This window comes from Orycteropus afer, unplaced genomic scaffold, assembly GCF_000298275.1.
Source record: "Orycteropus afer afer isolate SDZICR_OR568_19922 unplaced genomic scaffold, OryAfe1.0 scaffold00370, whole genome shotgun sequence".
Taxonomy (NCBI): domain Eukaryota; kingdom Metazoa; phylum Chordata; class Mammalia; order Tubulidentata; family Orycteropodidae; genus Orycteropus; species Orycteropus afer.
In genome coordinates this window covers 2,717,346-2,737,509 of record NW_006921957.1, presented here as the reverse complement: position 1 = coordinate 2,737,509, position 20,164 = coordinate 2,717,346, and the positions used below count along the sequence as shown (strand labels likewise).

At 42.7% G+C, this 20,164-nt stretch overlaps 1 protein-coding gene and 1 non-coding gene across 2 annotated transcripts in view; one reads left to right on the top strand and one right to left on the bottom strand.

The window, feature by feature from the left end:
- The first annotated feature begins 12,766 nt into the window (after positions 1–12,766).
- Positions 12,767–12,882, top strand: LOC122151273. Its single transcript, XR_006164067.1, has one exon. It is a non-coding gene; the product is annotated as a U5 spliceosomal RNA (small nuclear RNA).
- Positions 12,883–18,402: 5,520 nt separating this feature from the next.
- Positions 18,403–20,164, bottom strand: part of ARMH1 (armadillo like helical domain containing 1) — a 62,640-nt gene continuing 60,878 nt past the window's right edge. The window contains exons 6-11 of the mRNA XM_007953108.1: positions 19,919–20,041; positions 19,410–19,482; positions 19,142–19,271; positions 18,974–19,051; positions 18,611–18,692; positions 18,403–18,533 (exon numbers count right to left, since the gene is read on the bottom strand). Coding sequence (XP_007951299.1) covers positions 18,403–18,533; positions 18,611–18,692; positions 18,974–19,051; positions 19,142–19,271; positions 19,410–19,482; positions 19,919–20,041 — 617 coding nt within the window. The remainder of the gene's footprint in view (positions 18,534–18,610; positions 18,693–18,973; positions 19,052–19,141; positions 19,272–19,409; positions 19,483–19,918; positions 20,042–20,164) is intronic.

The window sequence follows — 20,164 nt, the reverse complement described above, 5'->3', positions numbered from 1 at the left end:
GTAGTGATACTGCCTCGGAAACCCAAGGAGGGGTCGCTATGAGTTGGGTTTGACTCGACGGCACATAACAACAACAACAACAACAACAAGCAGAGGAGTGGCAAGATCTGATTTACATTTTATGTCTACCATGTTTGGCTGCTTTGTAGGAACTGATTTGAAGCGGTCAAGACTGGAATTGAGACCCATTTAGCAGGCAAGAGATTATGCTGGCCTAGAATGAGGTAATGACAGTGTAAACGTAGATGAGAAGATGGATTCAAGATGCACCACGTTTGGGAGGCAAAGTGAATGGGTCTTGCTGATGGGTTAGATGTAGGGGATGAAGGAGTATGGATAATCATGGATGACTCCTGGTTTTTGGCTTGAACAACTGAGTGGATGAAATGGGAGGATGGGGTTCTGAAGGAAACAAGTTTGGAGAGAAAGTCAAGTTTGGGAGCTCTGGTGGCATAGTCCCTAAGACTGCTAATCAGAAGGCTGGTGGTTCAAACCCACCAGCCACTCCTCGGAAGGAAGGTTGGGCAATCTACTTCCATAGGGATACTGCCTCAGAAACCCAAAGAGGGGTCGCAATGAGTGTTTCATTTTGGTCATGTTGAGTCTGAGATGCCTACAGGACATCCAAATGGAGGTGTTCAGGTGAGCAGTTTGACATACAAATTAGGAGCTTAGCAAGAGGTCAAGGCTGGAGATAGAAAATTGCCAGTCATTATTATGCAGATGGTATTTAGAGTCCTGGAACTGAATGAATGAGATCACAAAGGGAAAAAGTATAGATGGAGATTAAAAGAGCTTCTATAACTGAGCCATGAGGCATGCCAACAGTATAAGGTAGGGCAGAAGAGGAGGAGCCAGCAAAGGACACAGGATTATGGTCGTTTGAAGGGATGAGGAAAACCAGAAGTTCGGGGTCAGGTCTTGGGAGCCAAGAGAGGAGAGTGAAAAAGGAGGAAGTAACTCTGGAGAGCTGGTGATCAATTGGGTAAAATGAGCACATAGGAATATCCTTTACTGACCTTGAGCAGTCTTGGTGAATTAGTGAGGATAGAAGCCAGACGGGAGAGAGGAGAAGGGTAAGTGGAATTTTGTTTAGTTAATGATACGTACCATATGTAGTCAAAGAAAAAAGATCTGCTTGGGAATGATAAACACTAAGATTCAGGGAAGTGGTTGCCTTTAGTAGAGAGGATAATGTGATTGGACAGCAATACTTCAACTATTTTTTTTTTTTTTACATGAATCTGCGTTAGGATGTGGTATAAATTCAGACCATCTAGTCATCCAGAGCAAAGAAGAATGAAGAAAACCAGAGATACATGCAAACAATTAGTCCAACCGACTGGTATACTGTGTGATCGTCAGCCTATATGACTATGAGACCAGAAGAACTAGATGGTGCCTGGCTACCACTGTCAACCACTTGGAGGGGGATCTCTGTAGGAGATCCTGGATAGAGTGGGAGAACAATGTGGAACAAAACTCAAAATCATAAAAAAAAAAAAAAAGGACCAGGTTTGCTGGTCTGATAGAGCCTGATGGAACCACTGAGACTATGGTCCCTAGCTGCCCTTCAGGTCTGGAATTGAACCCACTCCTGTGGCTTCCAGCCAAACAAAAGACAGGCATATGAGCTGAACATAATTCAGACCCATCTCTACCTCTTTTGATTTTTTCAACTGTAGGACCAGGCAGTTGCAAACTTCCTTCCTGCTTCCCTTGGCCATTGAGGGAAACTTTGAGGCATATGGACTTTTGCGAAGAGTTTATTTTCAATTCCTTGACCATGGACATTCTAGTAAATCTCTCCTGAGCCTGCATAGGTGATAAAACTCCAACTCTCATAGCTTGTTTTGATTCCAGTACCCTCCTGTTACAGGAAATGGAAGTCAAGAAATTAACATCAGGAGTGGTTCAAAACAGTAAGAGCCATGGGAAACCCAAAGTTGAGAAACCCTCTTGTGCCAAAGATGAAGACAGGTCAGAGCAGCAAAGAGAACTGACACCACAAAGGACCATGGTCCTGGAACAATGAAACCCCTAGGACGTTGGCAAACACAAAACCATTAGGTTATGCCAGGAACCCCAGCATATCACCAGGACATATTACTATGGGAGAAAGTGAAAAAATAAAGCTTCCTCTCCTCAGAACTAATAATAGAACAATCATTATAGTTTATAAACTGGTATGCGTAATAGTCAAAAGATAGCAAGGTGTAAAAACTATGTGGGGGGAAAAATGTTCGAAAAAACTAGAAAAACTTTTTTAAGTGAAAAATATAGCTACTAAAATAAAAAAACTCAGTGGAGCTGTTTTGCAATTTCCAATGAAATAAATGATTGAGTGGATGCTAGATGAAAGGTTATTAGAGACAGGCTGTTTGCATGGTGCCAAAATGTTGCCCCTGTATTATTTGCATTTGCAATTATGCAAAGCAGAAACATATATTTACATGGGAAAATGTAGTCACCACCATAACCAAGTGATCAAACTTAGCATAACCAATAGTGGGGCAACCTGGCACTTATGTGTCTCCTGATAGGACACAAAATGAACTACACAGCATCATCTAGGAGGGTAATATTGCAAAAAGTGTGTAATCTGAATCCCAAATAACCTCTTGTCCAACCCAGAAAATACAGGGAATGGAGGAGTAAGTTGAGTGACACCATGAGAAACAGGGAAATTTAGAGTGCAGGATACTATAGGATTCTGGCCCTAACTCTTCAAAAAGTCAATATCAAGAAAAAAAGAGAAGTACAAAGACTGTACTAGATTAAAAGTGAATGTGACAACCTTCTTGCTTCATTTAGTGATTTTCCCCAAGTTTTCCTTATGAAAAATTTCAAATATATAATAAAGTGGGAGAACTAGTACAGCAATCACCTGTATACCCACCAGCTAGATTCAACAACGGCAAAGGCTGGATCTTGATTGGATCATAATAAAAAAATTGAGGAAATTTGGTTATGACTGAAAATGAAAGAATCTTTGAGAATTCTAATTTACATAAGTGAAAAATGGTACTGTGAGTATATGGAAACTAGTTGCCCTGGAGTGGCTTCTGGCTCATTGTGATATCAAGTGTTTTCCACAGCTCTGATCTTTTGGAAGTCAGTCATTGTCAGGCCTTTCTTCCAAGGCACCTTGGAGTGGATTCAAACGGCAAGTTTAGTAGCTAAATTAGTAGCTCAGGGTTCATTACTCAGCTGGTAGCTGAGTGCTTACCCATTTGTACCACCCAGGAATTCCTGATTTTATGGAAGAACATTCTTATTCTTGGGAGATGCATCCTAGATTACAAAAAAAAGCTGAAGGGTCATGGCATTTGCAGGGTCATGGCATTTGCAGCTTTCAAATAGTTCAGAGGAAAATAACACTCAAACATAAAGTAAATATGGCAAAATGTTAAGAGTTGTTGAATCTGGCTGGTGGCCATACTGGTGATTGTTGTACTAGTCCTTCCACTTTATGTTTGAGTATTTTCATAGTAATAAATTTTGGGAAAATTACTAAATGGAGTAGATAGTATAATGAACCAATACAGACTGGTTCCTTCCCTTAAGTCCTGGAGATACCTCAGAAATGAGAGTCTGGGATTTGTTGCAACATAATCCAATAATCTGGAAGGCAGAGGTGAAACATGGGGATAGAGGAAGTAACAGTGGCTATTAGGCTATGAGTTTATACTGTGGGAGACAGATATGGCAATCCACTTCTGTGAAGATTATAGCTTTGGAAACCCTATGAAACAATTCTCCTCTGTCTTATATGGTTGCTATGAGTTTGGATTGACTCGATGGCAATAGGTTTGGATTTTTTGGTTTTTGAGTTGATAATTGTAATTGCTGGATGATAGGAAAAGAGATTCATTGTGCTCAACTTTTGTTTGCTTGAAAATTTCCATGAAGAACAACAACTAAGAAGAAAGAGAAGTGAAAAGAGGTTGAGGATTTGAGAAGCTAAGGTAAAAACAGAAATCCATGGGACCAGTTGTGGGGAGAATGTGACTGCTGCCAGAGAGGAAGACAGTCAGGCACCCTGAGATGGGGTGAGCCTGAGTGGAAGCTTTTTGGTTGTGCTCACCACAGCACCTACCACTGCCCAAGACCTGGGGTGGACTGCTGCCTGCTCCAGCCACTGTGAGGCAGAGAACCAGTAGCACCATCCCAGCACTCAACTCCTGTTAGATCAGGCCTGATCAGTGGACACTAACTATTACCTTTCCTCTTCCTCCTTCACATTCTAGGGTCTGGGCTTTAGCTTTCTCCCATGCTCAAAATATTACCGGCCAAGTTTACTGACATCACCAAAGTCATATGAAGCCAACGGGGAATACATCTGCAATAAAAGAAAAACAACAGAGAAACTTATATTAAATACAGAATTGACAGATCTGACAATTTAAAATAAGCCTAATAAATATCCACAAAGGAGCTCTGGTGGCATAGTGCCTAAGTCACTTGACTGCTAACCAGAAGGCTGGCATCATACTGGGTATATATCCTAAGGAAGTGAGAGGTGGGACACGAATAGATACATATACACCCATGTTCATCACATGGGGTTGCTATGAGTCGGGGCCGACTCGACGGCACACAACAATAACAACAACTATAAATATATATATACACACACATATATATATATATATATATATATAAACTAAAAAAACCAAATTCACTGCCATTGAGTCAATTCAACTCATAGTGACTCTTCCTTGGATTTCCAGGGAAGTATCTCTACAGAAGCAGATTGCCCAATTCCTTCCAAGGAGTGGCTGGTGGGTTTGAACCACCAGGCTTCTGGTTAGTAGTCAAATGCCTTAGGTACTACACCACCAGAGCCGTCGATAGCGACCCCTCCTTGGGTTTCCCAGGCAGTATCACTACAGAAATAGATTGCCCCATCTTCCTTCCAAGGAGTGGCTGTGTACATATATGATTATTAGTGGTTACCAGGAGGGAGGGGGAAGGGGGAAGCTTTTGTTTGGGGGGCATTGAGTTTATGCTAATAGACGGTGGAATATTTTGGAGAAGGAAAGCAATAATGATGGCACAACATGAAAAATGTAATCAATATCCCTGAGCTGTAAATGTGGAAGTTGTTATGTTGGTGAATGTCTTGTGTATGTTTTCACCACAATAAAGGCAGGAAAAAAAAAAAAAAGATAAGGGAGGATACTATCACATAAGGCAGGAACAAGCAAAGAGAATCAATTGGAAATAATGGGTTTGAAACATTTAATAGCTGAAATTCACACATAGGTTGAATAGCAGAAAGGTTACAGCCAAAATTAAATGGTGAGCAATAGGATCAGGGTGAGGATTCATCCAAAAGACATCAAGAAGGGAATAAAGAAAACAAGGAAGATTGAAAACAAATGAGCCAATTGTCTGTGACACACACTGTTGGTGGCTAATCCAACAGCCATCTCCAACCCCCCTTTTTTCTTATCTTCATGCTATTGTTGTTGTTTATTGTTGTTGTTAGGAGCTCTGGTAGCATAGTGCCTAAGGCACTTGACTGCTAACCAGGAGGCTGGCGGTTCAAACCCACCAGCCACTCCTCGGAAGGAAGGTTGGGCAATCCTACTTCCGTAGTGATAACTGCCTCGGAAACCCAAGGAGGGGTCGCTAGGAGTCGGGGCTGACTCGATGGCAAACAACAACAACAACATTGTTGTTATGTGTCGTCAAGTCTACTGCTGTTGTTGTTATGTGTCGTCAAGTTGACTGCTGTTGTGGTTATGTGTCGTCAAGTCGACTGCGACTCATAGCAACCCTTCCTTGAGTTTCGGAGATGATATCTCTATGGAAGTAGATTGCCCAACCTTCCTTCCGAGGAGTGGCTGATGGGTTGAACCGCCACCTTCTGGTTAGCAGTCAAGTACCTTAGGCACTGTGCTACCAGAGCTCCTATCTAGAACTGAAAAAACTAAATATTTGCTTTCCCAACTGGCCATGTGACACCATTCTGGCCAATGAGATGTGAGGAGGGTGTTCTTGGGGGCTCCTGGATGGCTCCTGGACAGGAGATGTTGTTTTCTAGTAGACATTGAAGAAGCTGAGCTTGTGCCATCTCTTCCCCTCTTTGCATGCCTGGAACATGGATGTTCTCTCTGGAGTTGTGACAGCCACCTTGTGATCATGAGGGAGGTGATAGTCATCAGATCAAAAAACCCACACGCTTAGGACAGCCCAGTAGAAAGGCAGAAGAGACCAAGAGGATTCTTGGTTGAACAGTTGAACCAACGCCAGCAAACACCTATATGCAGAATTCTTACATGACTACAAAACAAAATAAAGTAAAACAAAACGTCTATTCGTCTATTTTAAGAAAAAATTTCTTCAAATTTTCTCTAACCTGCAGCTGAAAACATTCCTGATAATTTGTTCAATTCAGTAATTTGGGAAAGAGCTACAAAATTGAGATTCACAGAAGTAAGATGAGAAAAAAAAAAATGAAAGGCAGAAATAGAAAAACAAAATCTAAAAATGAATTTTAAAAATCTAGTTGTTTGAAAGGAGCCCTGTTGACAAAATGCTTAAGCCCCCCCACACACACTGCTAACCGAAAGGTTGGTGGTTTGCACTTGACTGTTAACCTGAAGGTCGAGGTTTTAAAACCACCACCTGTCTGACAGGATAAAAGCCTGGTAATCTGCTCCCCTATGGATTACATACAGCCTAGGAAACTCTATGGGGCACTTCTACTCTATCCTACAGGGTCACTATGTGTTGGGATCAACTCCACAGCACACAACAGTTATTTGAATTTTAACAGTTGTTAAAATTTTAAATCTAATAAGCTAGACAAACCTGGCAAGTGTGTTTTGAGAAAAATACAGATGGACAAAACACAGGATGAAAAGAGAAGATAATTACAGGTACAACACAGATTATAAGCATAAAACATTAATGTACAATTTTAACCAATAAATTAGAAAACCTAGGCAATGGTAGAATGATAGAGGCTGGATAAGGAGTCTTTCATCACTTTCCCACTGCCTGAATTATGGCTATTTAAGTCCTTCTTGGCACAGGGATGATTACCCTAGATTGCACACTCTGATGACAATGACTCAGTCTTATTTACCTTCCTTTTTTTTCATTCTTTTCTGTTTTTAGTAGAGCTCTGCTTGTCTTTCTATCTCTACACCTATCTACCTAAGGTATTTCTGGAATACCCCAACTGCTAAGCCTGCTCCTTTGTTCATGACATATTATCATTAGTGGTCTGTGTAAGGCTCCTTTCTTGCTTAATTTATTTACTCACTCATCTGTCATTCATTGTGTGCTTCTCATATCCTGCCTCTCATTTCCCTTCCTCTCCCACCAGGCAACCTGTTTAATATATACCTTTTTGATTTTTATATTGCTGCAAAATGGGTACTGTTGAATGCATGCATTTTGCAAGTGTGGATGCATTTTTAAATTTACGTTAATGGACTGTATCATTTATCAAGTGTTTTCACTAAACATGTCTTTGAAGCATTGTGACATCTAACATTATTTCCAACTGCTGCCTAATACTTCATCTTATCCTGTGGTGGATATCTAGGCAGCTTCTAAATTCCTGCAGTCACAAAAGATGCTGCGAAAAATGTTCAACAAAATAAAGTTAGGTCCCTACTTCACACATAAAGAACAAAATAATCTAGGTGATTAGGAACTCAATTGTAAGAAACAGAACTTCAAAGCTTTTAGAAGAACATAGCCTGTTGTTATAATGTTGTTGTTGTTAGTTGTGTTAAGCGTATTGTGACACATGGTGACCCCCTGCGCTACAGAGTAGAACTGCTCCATATGGTTTTCTTGGCTGTAATCTTAACGGAAGCAGATCTCCAGGCGGTACCCCTGGGTAGGTTTGAACCACCAACCTTTAAGTTAACAGTTGAGTGCAAACCGTTTGTGCCACATAGAGACCTTGTTATAACATTAAACAAAAAAAAAAACCTTTGCCATTGAGTCAATTTCAAGTCATAGCAACCCTATAGACAGAGCAGTAGGGTTTCTACTTCCATAGTGATACCGCCTTGGAACCCCAAGGAGGGGTTGCTATGAGTCAGGTCCGACTCGATGGCACATAACAACAACAACAGGGTTTCCAAGGCTGTAAATCTTTATTGAAGCAGACTTACTAAGCAGTTCTCCCTTAGAGTGGCTGGTAGGTTTGAACCACTGACCTTTCAATTAGCAGCATTTAACCACACCACCACCAGGGCTCTGGCTATATTCCATTGCTGTTGTTATGTGCTGTCGAGTCATCTCTGACTCATAGAGACCCTTCCTTGGGTTTCCGAGGAATGTTTTAATCTAGAAAACAAAGTGAAAACTGATGAATATATTAAAATGGAAAACTTCTGAATGATGAAAACAACTGACAGACTTAGAATTGAATACATATAACTGTCAAAGGTTTAGTTTCAAGAATTAAAGTGTGAGAACTCCTATAAATAAGGAGAAACAGGTTTTAAATGGGCAAAAGCTCTAAACAGGAAGTTCTCAGAATGGCAAACTGGAATGGAGAATAAACATGAAAACGTGCTCACACGTACCTGCCTTTAAAAGATTTCCTGTGAACACAAGTCTCTCGGTGTTAAGATGTATTTTCTGGATTTAATTATAATTGTAATTTTTTGTTTGACACATTGATCAAAATAACAAAAGAAGTTTCAATCTAAAAGGTAAAAACTTATTGGAAATGCATTTCTCAATGAGATAGACAAGGTGTTTTATTTTTTCAGTTGGTTCACCCAGAATGAGAGAGTTCATTCATTAATCTATTCCTATTTTTTGTTTTTATGAAAGGAGCTGGAAAACCTTGTTCATATAAATATGTGGGAATCAGATAGAGTTGTTTGTAGCAATGTCACTATACTGTCCCTTTGTTTAGTGTCCCAGAGGTTTTTATATCTCAGGCTCTGTAGTATACTCAATCAATAGAATATTATACAGTAGATAAAATGGATGAACTGGAACTATATCTACAGACATCATCAGAAATAAATCTTGAAAACATAATGTTGAATGAAAAAAGCAAGTTGTGGATGGATGGATAAGAGGGCTGTAATCTTTCTGAAGTAGATTGCCAGGACTTTCTTCCAAGATGCCTCTGGGTTGATTTGAATCACCAACCTTTTGATTAGTAGCTGAGTGCTTAAGGGTTTGTGCCACCCAGGGACTCATGATATTATTTACAGAAATTTTAAAAACACAAGATGAATATTGTTAGTGAATGGAAGACACATCTATGTCAGGAGAGAGAGAGAGAGAGAGGGAAGGGGAGAGAGAGAGAGAGGGAGAGAGGGAGGGGAGCAGAGTGTGACAGGCATGCTACAGAGAGCTCAGATGGGATGGGGAGGGAAAGATACACAAGTAGTCTTACAAAGCCGGTTTTATTTTTAAAACAGGTAAGAGAAATAGCTGTTGTTTTTGCGATGAGATCCATTGAGGTGGTTAGCTGAGAGTGAAAGTGGGCCAGGAGGGGCAGGAGGGTTTAGGCAAGAGAAGAAGGTATAAAACATGGGAAATGGAGTCAACCAGACAGGTCCAGGAATATTGAGGTCTTCCTCAGAGGTCTGGCTCAGTGGTCTGTTTTTCCCAAGAGGTTAGCTGCCACAGAGCAGACGCTGAAAAAGCAGAGGGGTGAGGCGTTGCCAGGTGAGGAAGATAGAGGGAGAGAGGAGCAAGGGAAGAAAGGGCTGTAGGGAGGGGAATGATGGAATGGAGGAAAGGCTCCAAAGCGCTCATCATTGTGGTGGAGCTGTCACACACCCACCACCCACCTTCTCCTTCCCTTCTGTTACCATGGAGTCCGGTCCTTCCTCCTACCTAAAGTAGGCCACCATCTCCCATCCTCTCTGTCTCCCACTTCCCCCATCCCACGTCTATTATTTCCTTTCTCTTTCCTTTATGGCTCCTTCTGATCAGTTTAAATGTGTGCTACACTCTCAATATTGACAAAAGAAACAAAGAAAAGGTCACCTTTAACCCCATGCCTCTCTAGCTAGTTTCTCTTGAATCTTTCAGAGTCAAACTTGTCTTTGAAAGAGTTTCCTACACTCTCTTGCCTCCATTCTCCATCTCCCCCTCAGTCATCCACTCCCTCCAGCTGGGCTTCCATCATCTTCCACTCCATAGAAACCGCTCTGGCTAAGATCACCATCGGCCTCCCTGTTGTTAAATCCAATGGACTCTGCAGTACCCATTTTACTGTGACACACAACTGAACACTCCCTTCTTGAAGCTTCTTTTCTGCCCTTGGCTTCTGTGCTGTCCGTCTTTCCTCCTGCCTCCCTGCCATCTCCTTCCAATTTTCTTCACATGGTCCACCTGCTGCGCCCCTCGTTTATGCCCTAGGGATTTATCCTAGACTTTTTTCTCTCGTTTTCCACTATTTTCATGTGAAACTCAGGCCAGCCTTTGGTCCAGGCCACCATTTATTTCTCTTTGGTTTTACTACTCCCCTTCCTAAGCTGTCTCCCAAACTTCTTGCTCTCCATAGTTCTCTACACTTTAGCAACAACGGTCATTCAATAGTGGTTCTCAACAGAGCTGAATCAGAATCACTCGGAGGACTTGTTAAAACGCCGATTGCTGAGTCCCCGACTGATGCAGAAGATCTGGAGTGGGGGTCAAGAGTTTGCATTTCTAATAAGTACACCAGCCCCGAGGGTGTTGGTGGTTCAGCCGGAGAATTCTCTTCCTGCTCACAGAGGACTCTGATTTGACCCCTGGCCAGCACACCTCATGTACAGCCACAACCCGTCTTTCAGTGGAAGCTTGCGTGTTGTTTTGGTACTGGCTGGTTTGTAGCATAGCTTCCAGACTAATACAGATTAGGACAAAACACCTGGAGATCTACTTCCAACAATCAGCCATGAATATCTTATTATGGCTCACAGTGGTCCATCATGGGGATGGCTGAGGTCCAGGCAGTGTTTCACTCAGTTCTGCACGGGGTCACTATGAGTCTGGAGCCTACTCAAAGGCAGCTAACAACAAGTGATGCTGATGCTGCTTTGAAACAGTAATGTGATCATACTCTTCTGGGAAAAAATTCTTCAATGACTCCCCATTGTCCTCCAGGTAAATCCAAACCCTCAGCTAGACATTGAAGGCACGTCAAGATCTGTTGCTGTTAGGTGCTGTTGGATTGGTTCAGACTCAAAGAGACCCTGTGTACAACAGAATGAAACACTGCCCCGTTTGTGCCATCCTCACAATCCTCGCTATCCTTGAGCCCATTGCTATAGCCAGTGTGTCTATCCATCTCATTGAGGGTCTTCCACTTCTTGGCTGACCCTCTGCTTTACCAAGCATAATACTCTCTAGGGACTGGTTCCTTCTGACAACATGATCAAACCATGAGAGACAAAGTCTCTCCACTCTAACTTCTAAGGAGCATTCTGGCTGTACTACATCTAAGACAATTTTGTTTGTGCTTTAGGCAATCCATGGTATATTCAAGATTCCTTGCCATCAAGGATATTGTCCCTGCCATTTAGCTTCTTGCCCTTTCACCACTCCAGCCCACGCTGCTGTAGTGCCTCTCTGCCTAGAATGCCTTCTATGGATCCTTTAATGCTTCATCCATGTGTCACAAACATTCTGTTATCAGTGCTCATCACACATACCTGTCTCCTAGGGTTCAACACAAGGTTTGCCACAGGGACCCAAAGTTCAAAACATTTTTGCTGAATGAACAAATGACAATTATTTTCAAGTTTTTTTTTTTTTTTAAGTCTAAACAAAAGTTTTACTTGGAGTGCCAATTTTTTTTTTTAATTTCCTTTCTTGTGATATGGGTGAAAGTTTACAGACCAGATTTGTTTTCCATTCAACCGTTCACACATTTTGCTTCATGACATTGATTGCAGTCCCCATGATGTAACAGCTCTCTTCCCACTTCCTTCCTGTGGCTACCTTTCCCTGCATCCCTCTTTCCTGTGCATTCCTCCCCTCTGAGCTATATCCTTGTGCAAATACTGCCCTTCTGATCTCCCAAGCTTGATTGTTCTAAGCAGTGTACCTACCTGGTGTAATTGTTCACCTTTTAGGCCTATTGTTTGTCACAAGAGTGAGTTTAATTTCAGGCCCCAAGGTTATGACTAGAGGCCCTAGCCTAAAGGGTTTCATCAGTCTCTATCAGACCAGTAAGCCTGGTTGTTTTTATGGTTTTGAGTTTTGTTCCATATTTTTTCCCCACACTATTCTGGATCTCCTATTTTGATCCCTTTTGAGTGGTTGACAGTGGTTGGAGTGCCAATTACAAAAGACTTTCTGGTTCATAAAGAAGGTTGGGCAAATCTATTTCTGTAGTGATACCGGCCTCGTAAACCCAAGGAGGGGTCGGCTATGAGTCGGATCCTACGAGAGGGCAATGATATTTGGTTTGTTTTTTCTGGTTGGATCTAACAAATCCATATCCCTGTAAATCTGACCTCCGCTCTGCCCCCTGGTGGTAGCCCCAGACCTAACGTTAACTAATGAATTCTTTGAAGTATATCCGGAAAACGCAGGTTGGTGACTCAGCGGTTCATTTGCATACCCACAATACATTGCACATAGAGCAATTTCCTACTTTAAAATTACTAATGTCTCGCTTTTCCTTCTACGTTTTTTCCTACCCACAATGGGATTGCTCTTATAAAATTGTCTCGGAGAAAGGAAGAAGTCACTAGCTGTTTTGAGTATATAGTTACCATTGCTGTTCTAGGAGTTAAAATTACTCACCCAGTGTGCGCACTGCTCGGAGAGTATACTCTGGTTTCTCTTCATATCGTATAAATCTTTCGCCTTTTACTAAAGATTTCCGTGGGGAGGAACAATTCTGAGTCGTTAACTAATTTTTTGAGGCCTTGCGATTGTAAGGCTTATAATGTACGTGAAAAAAAAAAGACCAGTGAGTTACTGTGTTTTGTGTTGTTTTTGCCTATAAACTAGTGATTGAATGCCCCCTTGTGGTTTGAATCAGGTCTATAATAAAAGTTTTATTTTAAGGCTTCATTATATCTCTTACTGTGCTCTAATGGCATAATGCCTAAAGCATTTCAGTGCTAACCCACTAGCCACTCCACGGAAAGACGGCTAGGCATCTACTGTGGTGATGGCCTCGGAAACCAAAGGGTGGGTCTCGCAGGCAGTTAGTTTTTTTGTTTTGCTTAAAACATTTGTTTAAAACATTAAGTTGGTATTTATTAGATTCAATTAGTTTTTTTATCTACTGTGGTGATGGCCTCGGAAACCAAAGGGTGGGTCTCGCAGGCAGTTAGTTTTTTTGTTTTGCTTAAAACATTTGTTTAAAACATTAAGTTGGTATTTATTAGATTCAATTAGTTTTTTTATCTACTGTGGTGATGGCCTCGGAAACCAAAGGGTGGGTCTCGCAGGCAGTTAGTTTTTTTGTTTTGCTTAAAACATTTGTTTAAAACATTAAGTTGGTATTTATTAGATTCAATTAGTTTTTTTGTTTGTTTGTTTATCGTTAAGTTGGTATCTATTAGATTCTTGCTTCACCTTGTTTGTAAAGCGTAAGAAATGTTTTATGTGGCTACGCCATACCCATGCAATGCGTTCTAGCCCCTACTTCATAAAGTGATCTCTAAGAACCTTGACATTCTGCTGTGCCTGCGGCACTGACCACCTTACGTGGACCACAGGTTACCGGTTTTTGTATAACATTTATATTGAACAAACTTCTTTATCTTGATGAGGTAATTCAGCTTTAAAACTAGCGCTGGATCATTGGTTATGAATAGAAAATTTGAGAAAGGCATTTGATGGTGGTAATAATGGGTTCAAGCATAGCAACAATTGTGAGGATGGTGAGGACCAGGGAGTGTTTCTTTCTCTTGTGCATAGGCTCACTCCAAAGTCTGAACCGACTTGGCAGCCTCTAACAATAATGAGTTTGGTAAAACTCAAGATGAATGAAGTACATTTTCTAATTAATCTGTTGGCTAGGGTCAACTACCCTTACAAGAGCCTGTGACAATAACTTAATGCCAGAAACTGTTGAAGTCTCTGGAAGACAGGTATTTATCATTATTTGGCTGCATCGTCTATTAAGTTCAAACGTCTTCAATTACTAAATAAGAAACATATGCTTCTGTTCCAATTTACCTACAAATTCTTAAAGACACAAAAATGGATCTTGTTTGTACCCCAAGGACTGCCTGTACTTTGCTTTCTACAATACTACTAGCTACGTATTGTGTTTAACTTAATATATGGTGTTCAAGATGCTTTGCATGTTAATCTTTGCAACCTTCCTGTGAGGCAAGAATAATTACTACATTACAGATGAGGAAACTGAGGCTCACAGTTTAATAATTTGTCCAAAGTCACAGAGCTTGAATTTGACCTGTTAAGTATCTGGTCCTAGAACCCATATTCTTAATCTTTATATGCTATACTGTCTCTGATTAGCATGTATTGTTAATGTAAAGTTTTGTTTTAATAAATAAAACTTTTAAAAGAAAAAAAAAAAAAAAAAACTCGTCCAGTTAATATTAGTTGTTTTCCTCGACCTCTTTTGTGCCTCTGTTGTTGTTGTTGTTAGAACAGGTTAATAGGGTATCCTGAGATAGTAAGCAAGCTGTTAGAACTGTGCAAGTTTTACCTATTTTCTATTTAACCAAAGTAAAATAGTAAGTTCAGGGCTTAAAGAGTGCAAATGTCGGATGTATCTGTGATTTCAAGTTTTTGTGTGGCTCAAGCCAAGAAGTTAATTGTTATAAATTTGAACTTTAAACTTACTAAACCACAACCAAATACAACATACAAACCTTTACTGGATTTTAAATTTAGAACCAAGAAGAAAGGGAAAAAACAAAACCTAGAAAGTGTATTTTTTGGCTGACTAGGGTTATTTGAATTTGTGCTCTATTTCAGAAGATATTATTGAATTAATAATGGCGTTAGTTTTCTTCTTGCTGCTGTAATAAATTACACACATTTTAGTGGCTTAAAACAAGAGATTTATTTGTACAGTTCTGGAGGTCAGAAGTCCAAAATCAAGGTTCCAGCAGGATGACATTCCTTTTAGAAACTTCAGGGGAGGATCTATTTCCTTGTTTTCATCTTCTGGAAGCTGTCTTCATGCCTTTACTTGTCTCACCTTCCTCAAATCACTCTCTGATCCTTTTGCTCCCTCTTGAAGACTCTTGGGGAACTCTGGTAGCAAAGTGCCTAAGGCATTTGACTGCTAACCAGAAGGCAGGTGGTTCAAACCCACCAGCCACTCCCCTGAAGGAAGACTGGGCAATCTACATCTGTAGTGATGCTGCTGCCTCGGAAACCCAAGGAGGGGGCGCTATGAGTTGGGGCCGACTCGACAGCAAATAACAACAACAACAACCCAGTAATCCCAGGAGCTCTGGTGGCATAATGCCTAAGGCATTTGACTGCTAACCAGAAGGCTGGCAGTTCAAACCCACCAGCCACTCTGCGGAAGGAAGACTGGGCAATCTACTTCTGTAGTGATACTGCCTTGAAAATCCAAGGAGGGGGTCACTATGAGTCAAAATTGACTCGACGGCAGTAAGTTTTGTTTTGTTTGTTTACCTGTGAGTTTGGTTTTTCTTTTTGTTTATCCAGTAATCCAGTAATCTCCCCATCTCAAGATCCTTATGTTAATTAGATTTGCAAAGTCCCTTTTACCGTGTGAGGTGATACAGGAAGGATGATATGGACGTTTTGGGGGGCAATTATTCAGAACAGCACAATAATATTTTACATATGTTGGAGAGTGTTCTTAGTAGAAACATAATGTGAAGTATTTACTGGTGAAATGTCACTGGTATTTGAAACTTTCAAACAGCTCCGCAAATACACAAAGAGATAAATCAAATGTGTCAAAGGATATTTAGATATATAGAAACACATTGTATTATTCTTTCAACTATTCTGTATCTTTGAACTTTTTTAAATAAAAGTTGAGGAAAAATATGTTTAGAAATTCCAAATGTATCTGTTTCAGGTATTTATATTCTGTTTAAGATTTCATTTCAGAATGTTCCATTGTTTTTTTAATTTATCAAACTATGATCACCTTAGACCAGTGGTTCCTAAGTTTTTAGATTTTTCAACAAATAAAAATTCAAAAAAATGCTAGTGTGTTGCCCCTTTTTAACCACCATTATATATTTTGGAACTGAAAAACGAATGACTTGCTCTCAAAGTAAAGGAATTCTTTAAAATACAAAATCCTTTGAACTTTATGAAAAAATGAAATTGTACTTTGTTAACTTTTCTACCCAGGCCAAAATGAGGCTAGCTGGGGTTCAAAATCTCAGTTTGGTAAAGGATGGCTGCTTTAGACCAATGATATCCGGTCTGGTGATGCCCCCTTGTGGCAGTTTGTGGAACATTACTGCCACCTGACATTTTCTATGACTTGGTGGGACAATTCCCTCACAGTAACTCATTCATGCATACCAGGCACTGTTCTAAGTATTTAGGGTATATTAGTAACAAAAGAAATATCCCTGTCCTGTAGGGTTTAAAGAGCTTTGGGGGTGCAACAGTTAAGCACGTGGCTACCAACCACAAGTTTGGCAGTTCAAACCCATTCAGTGGCTCTGAGGGAGAAACTACAAAAAAACCAAACCCACTGCCCTGGAGTCTATTCTGACTCCTAGCAACCCTATAAAGTCAGAGTAGAATGCCCCCTAGGGTTTCCAAGGAGGTAAATCCTTATGGAAGCTGACTGCCCCATCTTTCTCCCACGGAACAGCTGGTAGGTTAGAACCAAGACCTTTTGGTTAGCAGCCTGATGCTTTAACCACTGCGCCATCAGAGCCCCTCTGTGGGAGAAAGACCTAGCAATCTGCTCAAAAAGAGTGACCCTCACTGAGAAGGCGGTCCCTGAGTTGTGCAAATGATTTGCAATTGGTGGCTAACAGAAAGGTTGCTGGTTCAAACCCACCCAAAGGTGCCATGGAAGGAAGGCCTAGTGCTCTCCTTCTGTAAAGATTCAGCCATGAAAACCCGGTGGGGCAGTTCTGCTCTGACACATGGGCTCTCCAGCAGTCAGACTCAATACCACACCAACAGGTCTGGTCGTTTGGTTTCCTTGAGAAGGTGCTTTTTGTGTCAAGAGTTGAAGTGAGGTGAAGGAGTTAGCTATGTGGGGTGAGAGATCTCTAGGCAGAGTGAACCTAAGGCAAGAGCTTGTTTGTCTATTTTAAGAAACAGCACTGGAGGCCATTGTGGCTGGAGCAGGGTGAAGGAGAGGGAAAGAAGTAGCAGATGAGTGCAGAGAGGGAATGAGAGACCAACTCACCTAGGGCCTTGGAGGGCATACTAAGGATGATGGCTTTTACTGTCAGTGAAATGAAGAGCCCCTGCAGTGTTTTAGCAGAGTGATACTATCTCAAGTTTAAAAGGGCCTCTCCAGCTGCTGTATTAAAAAGAATACGGGTAGAAAGCAGAGTAGACCATGGTGCCTTAGGCCAAAGTGTGAGCAATGGAAGTAGTGAGATGTGATTGGATTCTGGATAAATATGGAAGACAGAGCTAACTGACAGAATGGATGCAGGTGTTAAAGAAAGACATCAAGGAGAATTATGCTATTTTATTCTGGCAGGAAGGATGAGTTGCCATCAGTTGATTCAGTGAAGGTTGTGGGTAGCACTGGATCAAGAGTTCAGTTCTGGGCACAATGAGATAGAAATGTTCAAGCAGGAAGTAGAAATGCGGGAGTCACCATATACATGGTATGTAAAACTCTGAGACTGGATGGGATCATCAGGGTGTAAAAGGCTCATAGAAGAGAAGAGAATCAAGGTCAGAATCCTGCATCATTCCAGCTGGAAGGAGGTTATGTGTGGTTATGTCCCATCGAGTCGGACCCGACTCACAGTGACCCCTCCTTGGGGTTCTGAGGTGGTATCACTATGGAAGTAGATTGCCCAAACTTTCTTCCAAGGAGTGGCTGGTGGGTTTGAACTGCCAGCCTTCTGGTTAACAGTTAGATGCCGTAGGCACTATGCTACCAGAGCTCCTAGGAAGGAGGTTAAGGAGTCAAACCAGGCATGTATGGTGTCCTGAGCTGAGAATGCTAGGGCCAGCAGGGAGCCGAGGTGAGGCCTTCTCCTCATGCTATGCCCTGGAAATTTCCAGGATGCTGGTGATCTCTTCCTCCTGACCTACTTTATTTCTTGGTGAGCAGAGGTACCCAACTCGTCATCCTAACTCTCATTTGATCTCCCTTCTCTCACTGCACACAGAGAACTAGGCATATAGCAAGACTATTTATTGAACTCTTCTCAGCCACCAGCTCTCCCTATCCCCCACTGTGGTGCCTAACTCCCGGGCTGCCAGCTAGAGCCAAGTAGGGCACCCTGAGCTTGGCTCTGGCTCCTTCCTACTACCAGGCTTCTTTGGGTTGTCTCATGGGCTCTGTTCTCCCATTGCTTCCATATTCCTCTTCTGGAAGTCTGTGATGTAGCTCAGATGATCCTCATTTTCAGGATGGCCAAAGTAAAAGCTCATGTTGCTGTAGACATCAGAGGGGTTTAAGGCTGGAAGCAGACAAGGAGAGCATGAATCTGGGTGCTTGCTGTACCTCCAGCTCCAGGCCCTCCTTGCTCCTACTCACCTTTGGTAACATTGACCTTGTTGGCTGCCAAGATGTCTGCCTGAATGCTGTCCATTTTCATGTACAATTCCTCAGCATTGCTCTGAGGGCAGGAGCAAGAGCCAGGGTACCACAGCAGTCTGGACTTTAAGTTGGGCTTGGGCAGAGGGATGTTGCAGGCCATGGGAGTCACCCAGACTGAGAAGGGCAGGAAAGGGAATGGAAAAGAGGCCAGGTGGAGCAGCTCAAGTCAGGGCAGGCCCTCTAGAAGCTGGTAAGCAGACGTATTCCATGTGTGGCGTGTATTGGGGTAGGGACGATGTCGAGGGCCATGATTCTGTCTGAGGCAATGGCTGCTTTGTGCCAGGGTTGGGGGGCACTTACTGTGAAGAGTTTGTAAAGATCCTCCCCCATGCTCCTGCGCACGTGTTCCTCCACCACCGGAAACATCTGCACGTAGTACTGCGGCCCGGCGGGAGGGGGAGTGAGTTTCCGTAATGGCAAATTGCATCAGTCTCAAGCACCCGCTGCCTCCCGCGTCCGGGCGCTCACCTCCAGCGTGAGGCTAGCCAGCCGCTGGCTGTTGCTGTGGTCCGTGTTGCCCATGGCGGCCATGAGACTGTGCACCACGCGCAGGTGCAGCAGCTCCTCGGCGATGCTCAGATTGCTGCGCGCTAGGACCCTGGAGCGAGGACTCGGGCTGTGGGAGCGCCTTGGGACTTTGCCGCCCACACCCCGTGCACTGCGCCCATAGCGCTCCCGGCCCCGGCAACGCCGAGCTAGGTTTGCTGTATCCACCAGCTACCGCCTGCCCACTTACCCGATAGCCTTGGCGGCTGCGGCCTGCTGCAAAAACACTGGCAGGTGGGCGGTGAGCTGGAGCACGGAGGAGTCTGGGGAGGGAGCGTCGGTGAGGCAGGAGAAAGGGCCAGCTCTCAATTGCGCCACCTCCCCCAATTTCAAAATTAATACACATTGATAGCGGCGAGGCGTTAGCCTAAATGTATAACACCATTTTGTCTGGTTGCCTCAGGCATCTTTCGTATTTGTGGCGCCGCAATGTTTTTCCAATGCGTCCAGTCTTGCGCCCTCCTGGACTTGGCGCTCAGGGGCAAGTATACCCCTCTGCCCTCTTCTAGGCTCTGGATGTCTACCCTCTTGAGAAAGGGCTGGGCCATACTTGGTTAATAGAAACTGCTCAGTGGCGCCCCCTTCAAGTGGTGCCCATGACAAGTGCCATACTTGCCATACCTTAGATACCCTGTGGGCAGGAGGCACCTCCACTCCCCCTGGTGCCCTGACGCTCCAGCGCCCCCTCGCTCCTCCTACCGTTGAGGATCTTGGGCTGCAGTTTGGAGGTCTCCTTTACAGGTGGTATCAGCAGCGCCACGAGGCCCTCCAGCAATGCCTTGCGCACGTCATAGCTGACCAGATCCTTGATCAGCTCGATGGCTGGGGAAGGATGGAGGATTTGAAGAGGCCTCGAGTCACCATCAGCACTCTCCCCCCACTCACACTCTCTTTCCAAGGAACCAAACAGCCCTCAACCAAGGGGCATCTTTTTTTTTTTTTTTT